This window comes from Saccopteryx bilineata, chromosome 3, assembly GCF_036850765.1.
Source record: "Saccopteryx bilineata isolate mSacBil1 chromosome 3, mSacBil1_pri_phased_curated, whole genome shotgun sequence".
Lineage (NCBI taxonomy): Eukaryota > Metazoa > Chordata > Mammalia > Chiroptera > Emballonuridae > Saccopteryx > Saccopteryx bilineata.
In genome coordinates, this window is record NC_089492.1 from 16,352,382 (window position 1) to 16,371,800 (window position 19,419).

Below are 19,419 nucleotides of genomic sequence, written 5' to 3' on the forward strand. Positions count from 1 at the left end.
TCTACATCAATGTAATAAGTAAAACTATGAAACTTTTAGAAAAAAAAAAAAAGAAGAAGAAAATCTTTGGAATGTAGAGCTAGACAAAGGGTTCTTAAAATTGGCACCAAAGTACAAACCCATAAAAAGAAAAGTTGGAAAATTGGACTTTATCAAAATAAAATACTTTTGCCCTGTAAAAGGTCATATGAAGAAGATGGAAAGACAAGCAACAAACTGGGGAAAATATAGATTTGCAGAGCACACATCCGACAAAGGATTAGTATATAGAATACATAAAGAACTCTCAAACTCACAAGTAAATAAAACCAAAGAATTCAATCAGAAAATGGGTAAAAGACTTGACCAGCTCTTTCATCAAAGATAACACACAGATGGCAAGTGAGCACATGGAAAGATGTTCAACATCATTAACCACCGGGAAAATGCAAATTAAAACCACAGTGACTTTTCACCATATGTACCTATCAAAGTAGCTAAAAGAAAACCTAGTGATAACAGCAAATGCTGGCAAGTATGCATAGAAGTTGGATCACTCACACATTGCTCAATGGAATATAAAATGCCCCTCTGGAAACAATTTGGCAGTTTCTTTTAAAAGTAATACATAAAATTACCATACAACCCAAACAATTGCACTCTTGGACACTGATTCCGGAGAAATAAAAACTTACACTCACACACACAAACTATACACAAATGTTCATAGCAGTTTTATTTATAATAGCTAAAAGCTTAAATTAGTCCAGATGTCCCTCAACAGGTTAATGGTTAAACAAATTGTGGTACATTCACAGCATGTACTACTACTCAGTAATAAAAAGGAAAGAGCTACTGACATACGCAACCTGGATGAATGTGCCAGGCTCCCCTACCACCAGAGGCAGACAATGGTCACACACTTGGGGCAAGAGGCTGTGTTAAAGCTGCCATGCTTGAGTTCAATAATCACACATTTCAAACATGACTCCAGCTGCTATAGTGAACCTTTTAGGAAATATATTCAAATTTTTACTAAATTTGGGGTATAGTCAAATGTTCTTTTAAAATAAGAGCTCAGATTCAGCACTGATGATAATATATCCTTTCACTGGCAAATATATTACCCACTTCAGCTTCCTTAAATGGAGAGAGGTCAGTCAGCAAGAATTAAGTATCTTCAAGTGTATCAAGGAACTGAGTGGTGAAAAACTAGACACACCCAGGAGCCCAGGTGACTGCTGTCTAAAACTCAGCAACCAAATGTAATTTAAGACTGCATTTAAAAGGAATATAAGCACATATGTTATTATTGTTAAAAACAATATTTCATTATTCGTATTTTAAAGAAAGTAAACATTTTTTTTTTACCTCATTCTTGTTCTTAAAGTTAAAGCAAAGAAGCAGAGAAAGTGACTTCTTGAACTATATTTTAATTCAGCTCTTGGCTTAACATGGTCTTTATCTATAATACAATTCCCAAAATATACTCAGTGTTTAAAAAATAAAGCTAAGCGGTGACTGTCATCAAAGGAAAGCACCCAACAGATAGCTAGATCACAAACATTGTAACACTTTGATGTCACAGGTAAAAGCAGAAGGGACTATTCCCTTCATATGCTACACCTTCTGGAGGTGCGTGATGAGGAGGCATGGGAAAGCTAACAATTTGCTAACATTCTCTCTCTGAAAGCCATGTACATCGTTACATTTGACCTTACCCAACCCTTTTTCTCACTTCTACATCTGTACCTGGTTTGTTGTGCTAACACTAGACTCGTGGTTTATTTCCCCTTCTATCTCCCTGACCAGACTTAACTCCTTGAGAGGTAAAAGAAATTTGTGTTTTAACTTTTTATTCCCTTTGTCTAGCTCAGCTCTTGGCCTATAGTTCATCAATGAATGTGAACGACACTGAATAGAGCCGTTAAAAAACAACTCCTCTTTCCACATAATTCATCCATCTGTCCAGCGGGGCGCTAGAGAAATGAACCATGATGGCGGAATTAAACGTGGTCCTGCCCCCACCCCCTCCACTGCCACACTGGGAACATGGATTACAGAGATTTAGGAACCAGGGAGATTGTATCAGGTTGCCTGTCTTCCTTGATTTTTCCAATTTTGCTGGAGGCACAACGGAATGAAAGGCGAGCACGTGCTGTTTTTACTCAGGCTATTTTAATATGCAATCAGAAAAATCTCACAATCATTTTCACCAGCTTTAGTCTGACTCATATAGTGGCTTTGCATTTTTTTTTTTTTCTAAGCCACTAGCAAATACCTAGGCATACCATTCATTAACCAAGACATCTGAAGGAAGAGTGTGGTCACGGAACAATTTTTCACTTAATCTCCCATGAGGTTAAGTTTAAGTTTTCAAACAGAGTTCGCTTTCAAGATTGGCTTTAGCTGTATCACTGGATTTCTAAAGTTTATATTATTTTACATTTTCCAAAAGGTTAATGGTTCTGAAAGGGTTTCCCAATAAATTGTTACATCTAATACAACATTCTTATGGACAGCGTTAATTGTTCTCATTTTTCAGAAAATGAAACTGAGGTTCAGAGAGCCAAGCGAACAGCTTAGTGGTTACTGGCCAAGCCTGAACTGGATGTCAGGTCTTCTAAATGTTTGGTCCAATGTGCCTTTTCCATCATCCATGCTGTCACGACCATAGAAGATGTGCTCACATAATACAGCATGGATGGCCATTAGTTATCTATTGTATCAATGTTACAATCTGTCCACCTAGCAGACGGGCGGCCGCAGGAGGCTGATTTCAGTCGTATTTGGAGCTCATATTAATCAGAATGAACTTAGTGCTCATTTAGTCCCATCTTGGGGGACACGTACCTTTCAAAGTCTCCCTGACAGATGACTATCTAATCTAAAACAGCACTTCCCATCCCTCACTTCTTATTCTGTTTTATTTTTCTTTCCAGATCTTCTTATTTCCTAGAAATACACTATATATAGTGATGATGAATTGCATGTGTCAACTGGACTAGTCCGTGTGGTGCCCGGACATCTGGTCAAACTTTCTGCTGAGTGTGTCTGTCTTTCTAGATGACATGAACATTTGTCTCTGTAGACTGAGTAAAGCAGACTGACCTCCCTTGTATAGGTGGCCCTCATCCAACAGACTGAGGACCTGAACAGAACAAAAAGGCTGAGTAAAAGGGATCGGCTCCTGCCTGACTGCCTTGAGTTGGAACACTGGACTCAAATTGAAACACTGGCTCTTCTTGAATATGGGTCCTGCCAGTTTTCAGACTGGAACTTACACCATGGGCTTTCCTGGGTCTCCAGCTTGCTGACTGCGAATCTTAGGACTTCCTATAGCCTCTGTAATCGCATACGCAATTCCTTACAATAAATCTTTTCATAGATATATGTGGATCCTGTGTCCATAGGGAGAAACCTGACAAACACATATATCGATAGTAACTTATGTATTGACTCTGCCAGACACTTTTATTGCTTTCTTTTCTACAATGATGAAAAAGCCTACCATTTAATGACTGCTTTCATCAGACGCTTTTGCATAAGTCTTTTCCATTTAAGCCTGATATGAATTCTGTAAGATATATGTTCTTCTCACTCAGTTGAAAAAAAAATGGTTAAGTAACTAGAAAGGTTAAATAACCTGCCTATCATCACATACAGGACAGAGAGAAAAGCTGGAATTCAGATCGAGAGCTGACTCCGTAGCCTGAACCACTTAGCTATTGAGATATTCAACTGCTGTCACAGAAGAGAAGTACTGGAAAGGAAAGAAGGAAGAAAGGGAGGGAGGGAGAGAGGGAAAGATAGGGAAAAGGGGGGAGGAAAGGAAGAAAGGAAAAGGGGGAGGGAGGGAAATAAGGAGGGAGGAAGGGAAGAAAGATTACCAAGCCTTACAACTAGAGATAGCCTGAATCAGTCACACTCACTTGCACTATATCCAATCTGGGATAAGTTACACCATGGCAACTTGCAAGCACGAGGCACCCAATCCCTGAACCACAGTCAAAAGAACATTGCAGTTGTCACTCAGAGCCCTGCACCTCAGGAGTAACTGACAATTCTGTAAACATCACATTTCTCCTCTGCTCATAAGCTGCAAGGAACCTGAAGAGGACATGACACCTGTCTTCGAATACTAAAGGGGCTGTCCTACAGAAGGGGGGTTAAGGGTGATCTGTATGCCCACAAAGAGACATATTTCCAACTCAAGTCAGAAAGAACTTTCTAACAAGCAAGATTTCCATAGACCACAGACTTAAAAGACAGTGAGAATTGTGTCAATAAAAGCAGATACTGGTCAACCCTTCGATGGCATGGCTGAAGAGCCTCAACCATCTTCTCAACTGATCAAACTACATGGCTCTCAAAGTACTTTCCAATTCTAAATTTGAAAACTGTTCCTCCCCTCCCTCACCTACCAAGTTAAGCCTAAACTATTCACCCTGCTCTTTGGGCTCTCCAGAATTCAGCTCTACTTGACCTGTTCATGTTTATTTCTCACTCCATCGGAGTGCAATCTCTCTTCTTCCCCCAAACAACATTCCCATCTCTGAGACCTCTGCTTCTGAGTCCATCTTCATTACCTTTACCATCTCTTCGTTTCTATATTCTCTAAACTCTACCTACCACAATGTAAGATACCTAAAATGGGTTTTACTTCCTTTGAAAATATATGATCCTTTTGAAATACTTTTACATCAAGTTTTCTCTAAAATTTTATTTGTATAATTCTCTGTTTATTTTCTGATGATCACAAGTTAATGCTAATCCAAGGGAGGGTACTTAGCCTAACCACCACTAGTTAAAAATAAAACTTCCTCATCTCCAAGAGCCAGTGTATTACATTACCAATTATTTTCAGCTCTGTACATGGACCTACATGATTTGACTCTATGTCTACCTTGGTTGCTCAAGGTGATTTTTCTGAAAAGGAAAAAAAAAAAAAAAGAAAATGCAACAACTCAATCATCGTTTTTACTCCAATTTATCAATAACTAAAAGATCCTGCCATTCTGCAGTTTCTAAGGTTGAAACACCTTCTCAATTTGACACCAACAGTCAGCTCTGCAGGTATAGAAACAAGATGTTTAACGGAAAATTCTTAGACAAGAGAAAGGTAATAACCAGACAAGCCCAAGCATACCTGTGGGGGGGCAGGCTCCAGCCAAAATCTATCACAGTGCCCCTGGTGGGGAAGTATCAGATTGAAAAGAGAAAAAAGGGATGCTACAAGTTCTTCTAAAAATGAGGACATGTGCAAATTTATTTAAAGCAGAGCTACGATTTCTTACCCCTGGAGAATTCATAGGTAAAAAAAATTGTTGGAAGCCAACAAAGAAGGTGTCAAAATCCTTTAAAGCTGACTTATTAAGACGGGGGGGGGGGGCAAGAGAAGACTGGGGTCTGTTGCTATGCCCTTGCCCTCTGGGAAATCTTGTCATTTTAAGCACAGGTACAATGCACTTTGCAAAAGTTCAATGATTATTTTCTGAATGACTGATTCTGTCTCATGTGCTTTTGAATTCCTGAAAACATAAATTATCATGCTTCAACATCAAGGTAAAAACAAAAACCTACTTCTGCATTTTCAATAATAAAAACATTCTTTTCATAAAAACAGTCATTCTTAATTTTCTCCAAGGGACTCTGAACCTTATCCTTTGAGTCTAAAACACGCCAAATCCAAATATTCAACAAATAGCTACTGGTAATGTAAGACATTTCGCTGCATTCTATATGCTAATATTTTCTCTTTGAAAATAAGACATTAAAAAAAAGTAGAAAAGAGGGTGGAAACTGACAGCCCTAAGTCCCAGGTGTGTCATATACAGATGTGATAGCATCTATTCCTCACAACCCTGGCTGCTCATTTTGACTATTGTGCTCCTTTTGCTAATGAGAAAATTGGGACGTAGAAAGGTTAATATGCCTAATGTTGCACAGCTTGGTAAAAAGCAAGAAAAGATTTCATTCCAAGAGATGTTTGAGCATAAAACAAACAAACAAACAAAAACTTGTGCTCTGTATACTAATCTACACTAATCTCAATAAATAACCGAGAGAGAGAGAGAGAGAGAGAGAAGAAAAAAGAAAAGTGCAATAGGAGAAGAAATAAAATATCCTGAAGAAAATGTTAGTTTTCATTCTCTTAAACTTTGGGCTGGAAAGCAATTCCTAGGATCTTCTGATTTTCTCCTCTGAGTATGGTTACCCAGACCTCAGGGACCTCCCATGTGTCTAATGCCTTGACCACGAGAGATTATCTTCGCAATTGCTCTGTGCTTCTATGAAGCATTATGGGCTGTCTGAGGGACAGAAGTGAGGAGAAACAGGCCCAGAGTTATATCACAGTTTTTCTTTTATACATTTGTGTCAGATCAGGGCTTCTCAGCCTTTCTTTTTAAATTAACAAATTAATTTCTTTTTTTCCTTAAACACGTCACTGATGTATTGAGTGTGCTGAACTTGCTGAACTTCTCGGTCCTTTTTTTTAAATTAATAAATTAATGAATTAACATCACTTTTGAAAAGCAGTGGTTTGAAGAACAGACTACACAGAGCTAGCTCTCCATTACTTAGAGGTACTTTTACAAGTACTTTTACTCCTCCTTGGTCCCATTTTGTCTTTTAAAATCTCATCTTTGACTTCGGTGTTCTACAGCTTCGCCAACATGGTTCTGGGTGGGGCCACCTTTTTATTTAGGCTCAGAATTCTGTATGTTCTATTTGGTGCCATTTCAAACTTACCTATTCTTCTATGTAGGCTCTCATTGTTTTCATCTCTTGTTTTGAATATTTCTGTGACTTTAATAATGTTACCATTTGTTTTAGAGTGTTCATGTAATCATTCCATAATTAAAATTCATGGGATTCTGACACCACCATTTTTGTGACTTCTGACTAATTGAAAGTTTGGATAATGAACTCTTCCTTGACATTGTTTTATCTGTGGCGATCTAGAATTTGAGCTAAGCGTATAGTCCTCAAATACGATTTCATGATTGCTTCAGCTAGGCACCCTACTTTTTACCAATTTAAGCCACTTTTATATTAATTCCTTGAATGGAAGAATCGCAGAGCATTCACAGAGTGCAAATTTGCATGTCTAATCGGAATGTGGCACAGGTCCATGGTTGTGAAATCTCAGGGAGATATTTTCCCCTCGAAGGACACAGGCATTGGGATAGGGGCTTTCTCGAATTCTCCCTGTGCTGATGAGCAGAGATATTCTAGTTCACCCTAGTGTTGTTGCTGGCACTCCATATCAACTGTCTAGATAACAGTAATTATAACAGTAAAGGGAATAATAAGGAAGAGAAGAATTAAGAAAAAGGAGTAGGAGGAAGAAGACAAAGAGGAGGAGGAAGATGAAGAGGACAAACCTTTATAGACATCAGTTTAAACCTGTTAATGCATGAATCCCAGCCCACAACTTAACCTCAATGTCCAGTTGATGACTAGACCCAACCCCTTCCCTCTCTCCTCTACCTATTAGCAGCAACCTCCTAAATCTGCCCATTTCTTCTGACTCTTCTGACTCCTGCCTTTCCAACATTAACATTCCCACCACTGCCATTTCTGTTGAACTGAACTCACAGTTCTAGGTTCGGCATCTAAGACCCAGAATAACTAGTAGAAAAGGTGGTAAAATTTCAAATTGATCCCTTAATCATGAGCCACAAACCATAAAAATATTGATGGAAATTAAGCAATGTCAATAAGTAAAAATACACCCTGAGAATAATCACATGCCCTGACTGTGCTCAACCATAACAACTATACACAATTCAGAACTGACTGTTCTCCAAGACAAGGCACTGGGAACATGTGTTGAGTTCGTGCTAGTCTACGTCTGTTTCATGAGGGTGAATCCTGCCTACTGTGATCATCAGAAACTGTCTCTAATTCAGTGCTTAGCACTAAGAGGGAGTCTCCAAACCTTCTCTATGCATTTATGTTAAATCAATGACATAAAAAATTGGCCTCTTACATTAATTCATGTCAACTATTCATTGTAATGTTAATAACAAATATTTAATTATCACAACTAACTTTCAGGAGTTCTCATATTTCATCAGGTAAAAAAATCAAATATGGGAATGTGAGAAGTAGGATCCTTTGAACGTTTATATGTGAGAGTATATCTCATGCAGTTCTTATTGGAACTACCAGAAACAGACCAGCTGTCCTCAGAAAAGCATGAATTATTCAGTTCATCAAGTGATTCTGTTCCAACACATTCAAAAGCAAGGATCAGCCAACTTTTTCTGAAAAGAGCAAGATAAAAAATATCGTAGGCAGGTCATATGATATCTGTTTCATCTGCTCAACCCTGATATTGTGAAAGCAGCTCTAGATAAAATGTAAATGAATGGGCACAGCTATGTTCCACTCAAACTGTTAGAAAATAGAGGACTGTTCTTGACCAGTGGGCCATAATTTGCCATGCCCTTGAAAGGATCATTTAAACTCATCTCATTTTTTTCCCAGAAAAGGAAAACATTGTGACGCTACCTTTATCTTCTCATTGTAGAAAACGAAAATAGATAAATAAATATTACATTATGAAAAAGTACATCAGAGATCTTAATTGGAAAATCATTAAAAAGAAAATAGAAGGGAAATTTTATCCTACTTTTCCTCTCTGTCTCAATCCTTCTCAATCAGAATCTTCATTCCTATGCAAACAGCAGAAATAACTGGAGAAAACTGTTTAGACAGCAAAAGAGAAATAGCCGTTGATACAAATATGTCGATATTATTATGCTCAAAGGCAAACACCACTTTTGTTTGGGAGTTAAGTTTGGGATTAGTGAGGAAACACATACAGTAGATTGAAAACAAGTAAATATTTAACTGCATAGCAACATCTCTTAAGGTTCTTAGCTCTTCGCATTTAAATTAAAATTCTAAAATATGTGAAATATGTCTGATTGTATCTAAGCCAGTATCAATGTAGACTCTTGTACCAACAGTTGTAGAGTGTGGGGAAAACAAAGAGCTGCTAGCAGAGTTGAATGCAAATGATGGAACAACTTGAAAGAGAGGGTATGGTAAGTGATGCAAGGCTTTGGTGGGAAAGGCCTTTTTGTCTCTAGTGGAACCCATTAACATTTCCCTTCAAGCTCCTAGGAGCCATAATTCTGGGCTGTGTTGTCACCATTGTCTACAACTTTCTTCTTTTCCTTTTTTTTATTTAAGTGAGAGGAGGAGAGATAGACTCCCATATGAACCCTGACTGAGATCCACCCCTGTCTGGGGCCATTGCTCTGCCCATCTGGCATTGATGCTTACAATAGAGTTATTTTTAGCACCTGAAGTGAAGGCTTCATGGAACTATCCTTAGCAACCGGGGCCGATGCACTCAAACCAATAGAGCCATGGCTGTGACAGGGGAAGAAAGAGAGAGAAGAGGGAGGAGGAGGGGTAGAGAAGCAGATGGTTGTTTCTCCTGTGTGCCCTGACCAGAATCAAATGCAGGAAATCCACACACCAGGCCGATGCTCTACCTCTGAGCCAATTGGCTAGTGCCAACTTCCTTCTTTTTTTTTTTATTAATTTTAATGGGGTGACATTAATAAATCAGGGTACATATGTTCAGAGAAAACATCTCCAGGTTATTTTGACATTTGATTATGTTGCATACCCATCACCCAAAGTCAAATTGTCTTCCGTCACCTTGTACCTGGTTTTCTTTGTGCCCTTCCCCTCCCCCCTCCCCTTCCCTCTTCTTCCTCCCCCCCCCCAACCACCACACTCTTGTCCATGTCTCTTAGTCTCGTTTTTATGTCCCACCTATGTATGGAATCATGCAGTTCTTAGTTTTTTTCTGATTTACTTATTTCACTCTGTATAATGTTATCAAGATCCATCCATGTTGTTGTAAATGATCTGATGTTGACTACAGTTTGTCCCCTTGAACTAAAATTAATTCAAAATGGATCAAAAACCTAAATATAAGACCTGAAACAATAAAGTACATAGAAGAAAACATAGGTACTAAACTCATGGACCTTGGTTTTAAAGAGCATTTTATGAATTTGACTCCAAAGGCAAGGGAAGTGAAGGCAAAGATAAATGAATGGGACTACATCAGACTAAGAAGGTTTTGCACAGCAAGAGAAACTGACAACAAAACAAACAGACAGCCAACTAAATGGAAGATGATATTTTCAAACAACAGCTCAGATAAGGGCCTAATATCCAAAATATACAAAGAACTCATAAAACTCAACAACAAACAAACAATCCAATAAAAAAATGGGAAGAGGACATGAACAGACACTTCTCTCAGGAAGAAATACAAATGGCCAACAGATATATGAAAGGATGCTCATCTTCATTAGCTATTAGAGAAATGCAAACCAAAACTACAATGAGATGCCACCTCACACCTGTTAGATTAGCTATTATCAACAAGACAGGTAATAGCAAATATTGGAGAGGCTGTGGAGAAAAAGGAACCCTCATACACTGTTGGTGGGAATGTAAAGTAATACAACCATTATGGAAGAAAGTATGGTGGTTCCTCAAAAAACTAAAAATGGAGCTACCATATGCCCCAGCAATTCCTCTACTGGGTATATACCTCCAAAACTCAAAAACATTGGTACATAAAGACACATGCAGCCCCATGTTCAATGCAGCATTGTTCACAGTGGCCAAGATATGGAAACAACCAAAAATACCTTCCTTCTTTTTTAAAATTTGTTTTTTGTTTTGTTTTGTTTTGTTTTTTGTATTTTTCTGAAGCTGGAAACGGAGAGAGACAGTCAGACAGACTCCCGCATGCGCCCGACCGGGATCCACCCGGCATGCCCACCAGGGACGATGCTCTGCCCACCAGGGGGCGATGCTCTGCCCCTCCGGCTCTGCCGTGACCAGAGCCACTTTAGAGCCTGGGGCAGAGGCCAAGGAGCCATCCCCAGCACCCGGGCCATCTTTGCTCCAATGGAGCCTTGGCTTCAGGAGGGGAAGAGAGAGACAGAGAGGAAGGAGGGGGGGGGTGGAGAAGCAAATGGGCGCTTCTCCTATGTGCCCTGGCTGGGAATCGAACCCGGGTCCCCCGCACGCCAGGCCGACGCTCTACCGCTGAGCCAACCGGCCAGGGCCAAAATTTGTTTTTATTTATTAATGTTAGAGAGAAAGGGAGGGAAAGAGAGACAGACAGACAGACAGAAACATCAATCTGTTCCTGTATGTGCCCTGACTGGGGATCGAACCAGCAACCTTCGCATATGGGGATGACACTCTAACCAATTGAGCAATCAGCCAGGACTACAACTTCCTTCTTAAGACAATCTTCCCACACCACCAGTGCTCTTAGAATGCTCACTGCTCTTATATACTCCTCATATTAAAGAAAAAGCCACCTTTCCCCCCCAAAATCTCCTAAAATCTTTTGCCTTAGCTGAGGTCCTAATCACCACAAGAAATGCCTTGAAACAGTTCCCACCTGACAGTGGGCTCAGAGGAGTCTCCTCCATAAACACATGTTTAGTGAGTGAAGCAGATTAATTCCTGGAGGGATAGTCCTTCTGCAGGTGTTCATTAGCATTTATCAGAACCTACAGAAAAGGTTTTAATATCCAAAATGTGTAGAAATGTTGTATATATTTATTGAAAAAGGATACAAAACACAAAAGAAAAATGGACCAAACATGGGAAAAACATACAAATGACCATTAAAGATATGAAAAAAAAAAGTTCAGTCTCACTAATAATCAAAGAAGTATAAATTAAAGTAATAAGATATTACTGGAAAAATTTTAAGTATTGAGAATTTTAATTGTTGAAAAAATGTATGTTTTAAGAATAAATTGTTTTTGAAAATTGTCAATTTGGTAGATAATCAAAAATGTCAACACTGCAGCTCCTTTAACCTGCCACTTCACTTTCAGAGTATTTTTTGCAGCACGTTCATAATAGTGAAAATTAGAAAATATGTAAATGCTCATTAGTATGGGAAATGGAAAATTAAGATCTATTCCTTAGGATACTATCTGGCTATTAAAAAGAATGAGGGAGACTAACAATAATTAATAGCTAACAGTATTCAATGGTAGGAAGTATTCTAAGTATTTTACGTAAATCAACACATTCAATAGCAAATAACTTAATTAAATAAATTCTATCATACACCTTTTACAGATGAAGAAACAGAGATGCAGAGGTTAGTTAGGACCGTGATGGTGAACCTTTTTATAAAAACCGCCTACTTTGCAGTGCTGGTCAACCTGGTCCCTCCCGCCCACTAGTGGGTGGTCCAGCTTTCATAGTGGGCCAATCACTGTGCTGTTTGGTTGCTCCGCTACCGCCCACCATGAAAGCTGGAACACCCACTAGTGGGCAGGAGGGACCAGGTTGACCAGCACTGCAAAAGTGGGCGGTTTTTAGAAAAAGGTTTGCCATCTCTGGATTAGGATAACCAATACAAGTCACTTCAGCTTGAAAGTGGCAACGGCAGGCTTTGAACTCAGGCAGGCAAATGCAGTGCTCAGGCAATGCTATGGTTCCTCCCATGTGCAATACTATGGAAAGTTCCCCAAGTGACAAAGTGATGCCCAGAACAAGAAATGCAATATGGCAGCCTGTACATATGTTTGCATATGCATAGAAAAGTGACTGAAAATTCATGCAATATGGTGAAAAAATAACCACAGGCAAACTAATGGGCAACTATATTTTTAAGTATTGATATTAGGAGGTAACATTTTTAGTTGACCATTTATTTGTCTGTCTATTCAGTGACTATAAACTGGACATTTGTTATGTAGCAGAAACTGTTAGATACTGAGGAGTCACTGAGGAGCCAACACAGACACAATCCTTGATCGCTTGGATTTTACAGTCTGGTAGAGAAGGCAAACATTCAAATTATAAGTAAATGTAAAATTACAACTATGGCAAATGTTGTGAAGGAAAGTTGGTTGTTACATGAGAGCCTGTCATAGAGGAGAAAGGTTAGGAAATATTTAGGACAGGGGTCCCCAAACTTTTTACACAGGGGGCCAGTTCACTGTCCCTCAGACCATTGGAGGGCTGGACTATATAAAAAAAAAAAACTATGAACAAATTTCTATGCACACCGCACATATCTTATTTTAAAGTAAAAAAACAAAACGGGAACAAATACAATATTTAAAATAAAGAACAAGTAAATTTAAATCAACAAACTGACCAGTATTTCAATGGGAACTATGGGCCTGCTTTTGGCTAATGAGATGGTCAATGTCTAGTTCCATATTTGTTACTGCTAGCCGTAACAAGTGATATGACGCGCTTCCAGAGCCGTGACGGGTGTGTCCTGCATCACCGGAAGTAGTACTGTACGTGAGCAATGCTGCGCTTTGCAGTGCTGCAACATACAGTGCTCCTCTCACTGACCACCAATGAAAGAGCTGCCCCTTCCAGAAGGGCAGCAGGGGCCGGATAAATGGCCTCAGGGGGCCGGCCACATGTGGCCCGCGGGCCGTAGTTTGGGGACCCCTGGTTTAGGAGAAAGTAATGATTGAACTGCGCTTTGAAAGGGGGAAAACAGATATTTCAGCAGAGTGGTGATACGGGAGAGCGTTCCATGCAGAGGGTTTGGCAGGTGCTGTGGCTGTACAGGAGAGACCACTATCTTTAAAGAATCTGAAAGAAGGCCAGCGGGTAGAAAGCACTGAGTTGTTAGGTGAGAAAGAAGAGGAAGGTAGGTATGTTATGAGACACTGTGGGGACTTCGAGGTCTTGCCAAGGATTTCTGGAGTCTATTCTAAGAGCAGTAGAAAGATACTGAAGGAGTTTTAAGGTAAGGGTAGGGAGAACATAGGGTCAGATTTATTTTGAAAGGAGCACTCTAATTTCTGGGTAAGAAACCCATTGAGATTCTGCTTAAAATATATTTTGCCAAGAAAGAAAAGGAACCTTAGCTGAGTACTGGCAATAGATATGGAAAGAAATGAGCAGATTCTGTCAGTATTCCAACAGAAAATAAATTCACTGCAACACGGTGATGTATTGAATACGGGAGAGTAAGGGAGTGGAAAGTGCTGACAGTTATTATGTGTGAGGGAGGAAGGAAGAGTAAACTGGGCTAAGGAAGATTTTCACATTAGATCCCATCTTCGGATGGGACCAACAGCCACATGTGTGTGCATTGCCTGTGTTATTAAAACAGCTCAACCCCCCAAAAAGCAAATAAGAAAGAAGAACTGACCTTCTGGTATAGACGGTTTATTCCCATTTCCTTTGTCCACCTTGACTCTGGGTTTTGAATCCTTTCTTTTTTCCAAATCTTTAACTGGAAGAAAAGTAGAAATACAGCAACATGTTATGTTAGAGTCTAAAAAAAATAATTCAGTGAGTTTTACTAAAGCCCTTGAAAGTATTGAAAGTACTAAGTAGAAATTAGCTCCGTGGTAGAATTTCATTCCCAAATATTGGAAGTGCTATTTTTTTGCCCCCTTGTCATGAGAAGGTGTGGTAAAAAACTTAAATTACTCTGATCAAGTACTCATTATGAGTAGATGTAGCAAATAAATTTCATCCTTCAAAACTGCTATAAAATTAGCACAATTATCCTATATGATAAGTAACTTAAAAATATCTCATAAAATCAGGCCCTGGCCAGTTGGCTCAGTGGTAGAGTGTTAGCCTAGCATGTGGATATTCTGGATTCGATTCCCAGTCAGAGCACACAGGAGAGGCACCCATCTGCTTCTCTACCCCTCCCCCTCTCACTTCTCTCTCTCTCTCTTGACCTCCTATAGCCATGGCTCAATTGAAGCAAGTTGGCCTGGACTCTGAGGATGGCTCCATGGCCTTTGCCTCAGGTACTGAGAAGAGCTCAGTTGCTGGGCAATGGAGCAACAGCCCAAATGGGCAGAACATAGCCCCCTAGTAAGCTTGCCAGGTGGATCCCAGTCAGGTGCATGTGGGAGTCTCTATCTCTGCCTCCCGTCCTCTCACTAAAAATAAAAATAAAATAAAATAAAAATATCTCATAAAATCAGAAAGTATTGGCACAGGATTCAAGCTCTATCTTCAGGTTTCTGGACAAGACTTGTAAATTGGTCCTTGTTCTAGAAAGATCTTACCCATGATTATTCTCATTTGGAGCTGATCTATCTGCAATAGACAGTGGAGAACCCCATAATATTTTCCTTTCAAACTTAGAATAAAGTTTCCTTAGTAATAAACAGTAGTATTTCTTTGTTCTTTTCATCATGAAATATTCAGGGGCCCAGAAATGCCCCTTGGTCCTTTAATCTATGTTCATACCAATGGACTTCATTAGCTTGACTTTCCGTTGCTTAAAATGCTACAGTAGCTTTCCTTAAGTTCTATGAGTCAGTTGAGACCACTGCCAGCTGGCGATGGTTTCTGAACAAATAAAATGCCCTGTGAAAAAACAGAAGTGATCCTATGGCAAGATATTTCATTTAATTGTTGCCTTCACTTCACAGAAATCAGCAAATCTACTGGAGGTGGGCTATGCAGGGAAGCAGTAATTTCCTCTGAACTCCTTTCTGCCTTCTCTAAGATATTGTCTGTTGATCCTGTCTTTTTCATCTCTTCCCCCTCTTCTTTCTAGTGGTTTTCATTCCTTTGCTAAAGGGCTTGAGACTTGCCATCTGCCAAAGTTGTATCACTATAGGTTTATTATTCCTTTCCTTAAAAACCTTCCATGTCTTCTGAAGAAATTAAAGAAGATACAAATAATTGGAAGCATATACCGTGTTTATGGATAGGAGGAATAACATCATTATAATGTCCACACAACCCAAAGCAATCTATAGATTCAATGCGATTCCTATCAAAACACCAAACAATGGTGTATTTCACAGAACTATTGAATAGAATAAATATTCCAAAAATGTGTATGGAACCACAAAACACCCGAAAATCCACAGCAATCTTGAGGGAGAAAAATGTTAGAGGACTCATGCTACCTGATATAAAACTATAATTCAAGGTCATAGTAATCAAAACAGCATGATATTAGCATAAAAACAGATATATAGCTCAACGGAGCAGAATAGACCAGATCGGGCATGTTCAGGGTAGTATGGCCGTAGACGCCTAACGGAGCAGAATAGAGAGCCAAGAAATAAACCCACACATTCATGATCAATTAGTATTTGACAAAGGAGGTAAGAATACACAATGGTGTAAAGATAATCTATTCAATAAATGGTGTTGAGAAAATTGGACAGGACATGCAAAAAAAATAAAACTAGATCACATTTTTACACTATACAGAAAAAAAAAAACTCTAAATGAATTAAAGATTTAAATGTAAGAGTCATAACCAAAACCATAAGAATCCTAGAAGAAAACATAGACAGTAAACTCCTGGGCATCCTCGTAATGATATTTTTTCTAATATGTCTCCTCAGGCAAGAGAAACAGAATCAACAGACAAATGGGACTACATCAAACTAATACATGTTTTTTTTGCACAGCAAAGGAAACCATCAACAAAATGAAAAGACAACCCACTGAGTGGGAGAACATATTTTTCAATAATACATCTGATAAGGGGTTAATATCCAAAATATAAAGAACTTATACAACTCAACACCAAAAAAAAAAAAAAAAAAAAAAAAAAAAAAACTGGTTAGAGTGTCATTTTGACATCCTGAGGTTGTGGGTTTGATCCTCAGTCAGGGACCACAGAAGAATCAACCAATGACAGCATAAATAAGTGGAACAACAAATAGATGTTCCCCCCCTTCCCATTCTTCTGCCTCTAAAATATAAGTAAATAAATAAATTTTAAAATGGCCAATAGACATAGACATATGAAAAGATGTTCAACATCACTAGTCATCAGAGAAATGCAAATTAAAACCACAATGAGATACCATCTCACACCTGTGAGAATGGCTATCAGCAACAAATCAACAAACAACAAGTGCTGGCAAGGATGTGGAGAAAAAGGAACCCTCTTGCACTCTGGTGGGAATGCAGAGTTGTACAGCCACTGTGGAAAACAGTATGGAGTTTCCTTAAAAACTTAAAAATGGAACTGCCTATGACTCAGCAATTCCACTTCTCAGACTATATCCAAAGAAACCTGAAACACTAATTTGAAAGAATATATGCATCCTAATGTTCACTGCAGCATTATTTATAATCGCTAAGAGTTGGAAGCAGCCCAGGGGCCCAGCAATAGATGAATGGCTAGAAAAGCTGTGGGACATGTACACAATGGAATACTACTCAGCTGTTAAAAAGAAGAAAATCTTACCTTTTGTGTCCTGGGTACTATGCTAAGTGAAATAAGCCAGTCAGAGAGAGACAAACACCATATGATTTCACTAATATGTGGGATATAATAAAAAATAAACTAATAAAATACAGACTCATAGAGACAGACAACTGTCAGAAGGATGGGGTTGAGGGACTGGGTGAAAAAGGTGAAGAGATTAAAAACAAACTCACAGACACAGACACCAGCATAGTGATGACCAGAGAAAAAGGGGAAGGGGAGGTGGGAGAGGGGAAAGGGGGGTAAATGGAGATGGAAGGAGACTTGACTGGGGGTGGTGGACACACATTACAATATAAAAATGATGTATTATTAAACTGTACACCTGAAACATATATAAACTTAATCAATATCACTCCAGTAATTCAATGAAAAAATTTAAAAATGGGGGAAAAACCCTTCCATGTCTTTCGGGTACCTGGAAATTAAATTCCAAGATTAAAAATGAAAAAGAATATATCAGAGGTGTTGATCCTGCTATTGCCAGCGACCTAATTTTTTTAATTCATCTTTTAGATCTCGTTTTCTGATTTTCTTTTTATTTATTATTTTTTAAATTTATTTAATGAGAGGAGGGGAGGCAGAGACAAACTTCCACATGTGCCCTAACTGGGATCCACCTGGCAAGCCCACTAGGGGGCCATCCTCTGCCCATCTGGGGCTCTTGCTCCATTGCAACTGGAGCCATTTTTTAGTGTCTGAGGTGGAGGCCATGGAGCCATCCTCAGAGCCTGTGGCCAACTCCCTCCAATTGAGCCATGGCTGCAGGAGTAGAGGAAAAGAGAGAGAGAGAGAGAGAGAGAGAGAGAGAGAAGTGAGAGGGGGAGGGGTGTAGAAGCAGATGGGCAATTCTCCTGTGTGCCTTGACTGTGAACTGAACCCAGGACACCCACACACCAGTCTGATGCTCTACCACTGAGCCAACTGGCCAGGACCCTGACTTCTTTATAAGTCTGGGCCACTTTGAAAAGTTCCCTTCTTTATTTTTTAAATTAATTCATCTATTTTTATTAAAGTACAGTTAACATAAAATATTATATTAGTTTCAGGTGTACAATGTAGTTATTCAAAATGTATAAAGCTTCCAATGTAATTGCCACAATAAGTCTAGTCACCATCTGTCACCATATAAGGATATTACGATGTTATGGACACTATTCCCTAGCTGTACATTATGTCCCTGTGACTTAATTAATTTACAACTGGAAGTATGTACCTCTTATTCCCTGTCACCTTTTTTTATCCATTCCCTCATCCACCCCCTCCGGCAAACAGCATCTATTAGTGTTTCTGTTTTTTTGTTTCTTTATTTGTACATTTGCTTTTTTAGAGTCCACTTATAAGTCCTCTGTCTGACTTATTTCACTTAGTATCATACTCTCCGGGTCCATCCATGATGTCTCAAATGGCAAGATTTCATTCTTTTTTTATGGCTAAGTAACATTCCAGTGTGTGTGCATTCTTTATGCATTTATCTATTGATGGACATTTAGGTTGCTTCCATATTTTGGCTATTATAAATAATGCTGCAATGAAGAGAGACGTGTAATACATATTTTTTTATTTTTTTTAAAGATTTTGTTTATTGATTTTTAGAGAGGGGAGAGACAGAGAGAAAGGGGTTGGTGAGCAGCAGGAAGCATCAACTTGTAGTTGTTGCTTCCCAAATGTGCCTTGACTGGGTAAGCCCAGGGTTTCGAACCGGCAACCTCAGCATTCCAGGTCAACACTTTATCCACTAGCGCCACCACAGGTCAAGCTAATACATCTTTCAGAATTAGTGTTTTTGTTTCTTCAGATAGACACCCAGATATGTAAGCGCTGGGTCATATGGATCACTCCTTCCTTTAAATTCTTTTTTTTCCTCTCAGGTTTTACAAAGGCATTATCTTGGGTTTTCTTGTAATCCTCTGACCCTTCTTAACATTCTTATTCTTTGGGTCCTTGTTTATAAAACATGATTATATACTAAATTAGCCTTCATCTCTGTATGCCCCACCTATAATTTTATCATCTCACCATTGTAATATTCACCCTTTTGTGGATAATTTCCAAATCTACATCTTCAATCCCACCCACACATAGGCCATGGCCTCAAATTGCTCACATTTCTGGGTAAAAAAAAAGTATGCAACTTCAGTGTGAGGAAAATTGTGCCAAGCAGTGCTATCAGAAGA

The 19,419-nt window shown here is 39.0% G+C and overlaps 1 protein-coding gene across 3 annotated transcripts in view; it reads right to left on the bottom strand.

Moving 5' to 3' along the window:
* Positions 1–19,419, bottom strand: part of COL14A1 (collagen type XIV alpha 1 chain) — a 210,668-nt gene that overhangs the window by 162,036 nt on the left and 29,213 nt on the right. For all 3 annotated transcript variants that reach the window (XM_066265751.1, XM_066265750.1, XM_066265752.1), the window contains exon 5: positions 14,186–14,269. In XM_066265751.1, coding sequence (XP_066121848.1) covers positions 14,186–14,269 — 84 coding nt within the window. The remainder of the gene's footprint in view (positions 1–14,185; positions 14,270–19,419) is intronic.